Consider the following 6,002-nt stretch of genomic DNA (forward strand, 5'->3'; position numbering starts at 1 on the left):
TATGGGAACATTTTAATCTCCTGCTCATATAACATTTCTTGATAGTTCTGCATTTCTAATTCTAACCCTATGGGTTATTTCTCACTTTACAGTTAATAGCGAAAAATCTACAAAAATGCTCAAATATCACAGGAGGATAAGTGAAAAGTTTATATTGGATGAATATAGATGCATCTAATAACAGGAGAAAGAATAGTTATTTCTTATTGTTTTAATTTTCTTTCCTGCATTAAAGTTAGCTCGTACTGATGATGGTGATGATTCTTTTTCCAAACGTTAATCTACTGTCATTAACTCAGGCTAGATTCCATTCCATCTGTTTAAACTTGAAAAACAAATGGTTTTGTACATCTTTTTAAGTGTTCAGACTCTTTCTGGTGGATGTTTGGGATCGCTTTCTGCCATTTGCCTCTGAGGGTGTTAAATCAGAAATCTCATGAAAAGGGGATTTTTTTTTCAAACCAATATGGTTTAAATTTGAGATATCTTCTTGACGGGCTTTTCTCACATCCATATATGTCATCGTTTGTAGTAAGTGGCCTGTTTTGTATGGAATAACCCTGTAGCTTGTATTTGAATAGGTCCTGTGCATCTTACTATTCACAGTTGGCCTAAGTATTTGTTCTTTGTTTGCCTTATAATTAAACTTTTCTCTGCACACTGTCTTGTTTAGTGTAGTTAATTCATGCTATAAGCTAGATCTTCTATCATATTTGGGATGATCTGGAGATTTGTTTTCTCTATCCCATTTGATACCTGTTTCCATAGTTTTCTCCATGTTGCACAGAGTGATGGTCTTCATTTGGAATGTCATCTCTAGGCTACTAATCAAAAGTGTTACCTTCACTTTCATACTCTTCTGGCAGATCTTGTTAGGAATATGTACAGGAGAATAGCCATCTCAAGCAGAGCTGCTTGAAGCAACTCTGAAAAACAAAACATTCAGCTCTATCAAAGAAGCTTGCATGTGTGCCACTCTCACTGCATTCACTGGGAACAGACATCACCCTGCATCTTCAGAAATTAGAGTCCATTATCACATATCATAGAATCAATAAGTTTAGCTTTCCAGAATAGTGTCAAAGGGGCTTGTTTATTCCACTTACTGATTGAGCTGCATTTTGCTGCCTTTCATTTCTATCTCTCTACTCATCCACACATTGTAGGTTCAATGGGGTGGGACCATTTTGTAACATGTAGAGAATGTGAAACAGCGAGTCCTTTTTTACTGGGTTTTTGTGTATAATTATAATATAAATAAAATTTCAACACTTTAAACTTCAAAACTGCATATCTCCAAGTACATAATTAATTTTATGCACATAATACATTCTATTAATTGTGTAAAAGAGTATTTAAAAATATGCGCATGCAGCATTGGTACTTATTAATTATGTTGTGTTGGTGTATAACACTAGGATAAAAGAAGCTGCATACTGAATGTCTTTATTAATAGACTTTCTACATGTATGGATTCCCCCCTCCCTCCCCTCAATAAATTGTTGTGTCTTGAAAGGGGCCTCTTTTTATCTTGTCATAAAGCATTTCAGAATCAGATAGAAATGTTACTCTTCCATATCTAGATGAACTTTGTGCTTTTCATTTGCAGTGGTTGGTTCTGTACGCACACGGCCTACTCAGCTTCCTGAACAGTCTTCCTCCTCACAACAGAATGGTAGTGTTTCAGATATATCTCCAGTTCAAGCTGCAAAAAAGGAATTTGGACCCCCTTGTATGTAAACTGTGTATCAAGGATTCATTCATTCTGGGCATTGCATGTACATTTTTTTCAATTATGTTGTTGTCCATAAATGACAAATGTTCTATATATGCAGTTGCCTGTAGGCTTCCTCAAGAAGCTTTTTCAGAGTTCTGTGGCTAAACAAATGTTCACTTTTGTCATAGTGGTTCTTTCTGTCAAATTTATTTTTCCTTTATCTCTTTTTAACTATGACAGTGGTTTTTTTTTTCATTTACCTGGGCTTTCTTTTAATTCACACCAAGAGATCACATGTATCCAAATATCATCACATGTCCAAATATTTTTGAGGGTCATTGTTATATTTTTGGTTCTGTAATGATTGTCCCATTAGTATGGCTTTCTTGCATTCGTTTATTATATACATTTTAGAAATTAAATTGCTGTAATTATTTTGTACTAATACTGATATGCTTCAAAAGAATTGCTATAAATAAAAGCATTTTAATTATTCATAAATTAATAACATTGAAATGTTATAGTATAAATACTAAATTCATGCAACATTTAAAATATTTTTAAATTATATTTTCTTTAAGCACGTAGAAAATCCAATTGTGTAAAAGAGGTTGAAAAACTGCAAGAGAAACGTGAAAAAAGACGGTTACAGCAGCAGGAACTTAGAGAAAAAAGAGCTCAGGTTAGTATTTTTAGCTCAGATGGAAAATGTATATCAGGAAAAGAAGTTGTTTGCAAAATTATGTACTTTTTTTCAGTCTTCAACAATTTTTATGAACTGTAATCATCTTGAAATGAAATGCTTTCATCCTGTATGCTGATTTGATAAGTATTTTGGTACATGGTTGCATTGCTTTGATAACTATTTCTTTAGTCAGTTTCCCCCTCTTTTCTTTCCTACAGAAATAATTGCTTACAATTGTTTAGCATTGTGTGTTATTTAAAAATGAAGTCCTGATGATAGCTATTACTTAAGGAAAATATATTGATGAAAATAATCAAATATTTGGCATTTAGATATGGCTGTTATTCTACAGGAGGTATTAATAGAATCATAGAATGGTTAAGATTGGAAAAGGCCTCTAAGATTACCAAGTCTAACCATCAACCTAGCATCACTGTGTTCACCACTAAACCATGCCCTCAAGTGCCACATCCACATGTTTTTTGAACACTTCCAGAGATGGTAATTCTAACACTTCCCTGGGCAGCATGTTCCAATGTTTGACAACTCTTTCCATGAAAAAATGTTTTGAGGCCATTTCCTCTTGTCCTGTCACTTGTTACTTGGGAGAAGAGGCCAACGCCCACCTCACCACAACCTCCTGTCAGGGAGTTGTAGAGAGCAATAAGGTCCCCCTGAGCCTTCTTTTCTCCACACTGAGCTCCCCCCCAGCTCCCTCAGCTGCTCCTCATCAGACTTGTGCTCCAGACCCTTCCCCATCTCTGTTGCCCTTCTCTGGATGCACTCCAGCACCTCAATGTCTTTTTTGCTGTGAGGGGCCCAAAACTGAACACAGGATTCCAAGTGCAGCCTCACCAGTGCTGAGTACAGGGGGACGGTCACTGCCCTGGTCCTGCTGGCCACACTATTGCTGACACAAGCCAGGATGCCATTGGCCTTCTTGGCCACCTGGGCACATGCTGGCTCATGTTCAGCTGCTGTTGACCAGCACCCCCAGGTCCTTTCCACAGAATTGGTAAGGTTGGAAGGGACCACAATGGGGTCTTCTGGTCCAACCTCCCTGCTCAAGCAAGGTTATCCCAGAGCACATTACACAGGATTGAATTCAGGTGGTTCTTGAATATCTCCACTAAGGGAGACTCCACAACCTCTCTGGGCAATCTGTTCCTGTGCATGGTCACCAGCACAATAAAGAAGTTCTTCCTTATATTCAGGTGGAACTTCCTGTGCATCAGTTTCTGCCCATTGCATCTTGTCCTATTGCTTGGCACCACCGAGAAGACCCTGACTTGAGCCTCTTGGCACCCACCCTTTAGATATTTATATACATTGATGGGGTCCCGTCTCAGTCATCTCTTTTTGAGGCTGAACAGGCCAAACTCCCTCAGCCTTTCATTGTAAAAGAGATGCTCCAGTCCCTTAATCATCTTTGTCTCCCTCCAATGGACCCACTCCAGGATCTCCATGTCCCTCTTGTACCAAGGAGCCCAGAACTGGACACAGCACTCCAGATGTGGCCTCATTAGGGCTGATGACAGCAAGCTCAGTGCTGTGGTTGGTACACCTGAAGGACTGGATGCCATCCAGAGGGACCTGGACAAGCTCGAGAAGTGGGCGCATGGGAACCTCATGAGGTTTAACAAGACCAAGTGCAAGGTGCTGCACCTGGGTTGGGGCAACCCCCAGTATCAATCCAAGCTGGGGGATGAACTGATTGAGAGCAGCTCTGGAGAGAAGGACTTGGGCGTGCTGGTGGATGAGGTTGGACACGAGCTAACAATGTGCGCTGGCAGCCTGGAAAGCCAACCATGTCCTGGGCTGCATCAGAAGCATGGCCAGCAGGTTGAGGGAGGTGATTCTGCCCCTCTGCTCTGGTGAGACCCCACCTTGAGTACTGCATCCAACTCTGGGGTCCCCATGACAGGAAGGACATTGACCTGTTGAAGCAAGTCCAGAGGAAGGCACCAAGTTGATTAGAAGAATGGAGCACCTCTCTTATGAGGAAAGGCTGAGAGAATTGGGTTTGTTCAGCTTGGAGAGGAGAAGGCTCTGGAGTGACCTAATTGTGGCCTTCCAGTACCTGAAGGGAGCGTACAAGAGAGATGGAGAAGGACTTTTTAGAAGAGCATGGAGTGACAGGACAAGGGGGAATGGCTTCAAACTGAGAGTAGGTTTAGATTAGATATTAGGAAGAAATTCTTGACTGTGAGGGTGGTGAGGCACTGGAACAGGTTGCCCAGAGGACTTGTGGATGCCCTATCTGGAAGTGTTCAAGGCCAAGCTGGATGGAGCTCTGAGCAATCTGGTCTAGTGAAAGGTGTCCCTATCCATGGCAGGAGGGTTGGAACTAGATGATCTTTAAGGTCCCTTTCAACCCATGCCATTTTATGATTCTATGAGTAGAGAGGCAGACTCCCTTGACCTGCTGGAAATGTTCTTCCCAATGCACCCCAGGATACCATTGACCTTCTCGGCCACAAGGGCACTGCTGGCTTATGGACAGTTTGTTGTCCACCAGGACCCCCAGGTCCTTCTCCGCAGGGCTGCTTTCCAGCAAGTCGGCCACAGTCTGTACTGGTGCCCACGGTTATTCCTCCCCAGGTGCAGGACCCTGCATTTGCCCTTGTTGAATTTCAGATGGTTTCTCTCTGCCCATCTCTCCAACCTGTCAAGGTCCTTCTGAAGAGCTGCACAGCACTGTAGGGTATAGGCCACTCCTCCCAGCTTTGTGGCATCAGTAAACTTGCTGAGGAGGCAAACAATACTGGGCCCAGTATTGAACCTTGGGGGACACTGCCAATGAGAGGCCTCCAACTAGACCCTGTGCCACTGATCATGACCCTCCGGGATCTACTGTTGAGCCAGTTCTCAACCCACTTCACTGTCCATTCAGTTCACACTTCCTGAGTTTGCCTATAAGGATGATGTGAGAGAGCGTTGAAAGGCTTGCTGAAGTCCAGGTAGACAATATCTGTTGCTCTCCCCTCATCCATCCAGGTAGTTGTTTCATCTTAGAAGGTAATCAGGCTGGTCAAACATGATTTCCCTTTAGTGAATCCATGCTGACTGCTTCTTATCACTTTCTTGTTCTCCATGTGGATAGAGATGGCCTCCTGTAGCGGGTTGAGTTCGAAACCGGGCGGAAACACCAATTAAATGTAGTGGGTTTGGTTCAAAATATTCATTACTTACTTATTTTCCTTCTGTGAGATAAGAATTAGGAGAAAAGCAAAGCAGGCACAAACCTTAAACAGTTGCAGTACAATGAAAGAGCTTTATTACTAATAGAATTAAAAGTAAAGAGAAAATAACAAAACAAAATTAAAGCAAATCCCCCCCCCCAGCACTTCTCTCCTTTTACCCAGCTCACACAAGGGATAACAGAACATGGGATGTTAGTCAGTGTTCCAGTTCTTGAAAAGTCTCTCTCTTATGCTTAAGGAAAAAAGGGTTTTCCTTCAGTTGCACGTGGTTCCCAAACTGCCACCAACAGCAGATCCGCCCGGAAACAAACAATCTGCTGTGTGTAGAACATCTCTCCCATGAAAAATCTCACAGTTCCTTCACACTGCAAAACATGGGCCATCACATGGGGTTATT

The 6,002-nt window shown here is 41.8% G+C and overlaps 1 protein-coding gene across 3 annotated transcripts in view; it reads left to right on the top strand.

Moving 5' to 3' along the window:
* LOC103619546 (kinesin-like protein KIF2A) overlaps positions 1 to 6,002 on the top strand; it is a 78,692-nt gene that overhangs the window by 5,860 nt on the left and 66,830 nt on the right. For 2 of the 3 annotated variants that reach the window (XM_008638095.2, XM_008638094.2), the window contains exons 4-5: positions 1,610 to 1,732; positions 2,299 to 2,399. In XM_008638095.2, coding sequence (XP_008636317.1) covers positions 1,610 to 1,732; positions 2,299 to 2,399 — 224 coding nt within the window. The remainder of the gene's footprint in view (positions 1 to 1,609; positions 1,733 to 2,298; positions 2,400 to 6,002) is intronic. The other variant, XM_008638096.2, reaches the window with a different exon arrangement.

The sequence above is a fragment of the Corvus brachyrhynchos genome, unplaced genomic scaffold (assembly GCF_000691975.1).
Source record: "Corvus brachyrhynchos isolate BGI_N302 unplaced genomic scaffold, ASM69197v1 scaffold267, whole genome shotgun sequence".
In the NCBI taxonomy this organism is placed as follows: Eukaryota; Metazoa; Chordata; class Aves; order Passeriformes; family Corvidae; genus Corvus; species Corvus brachyrhynchos.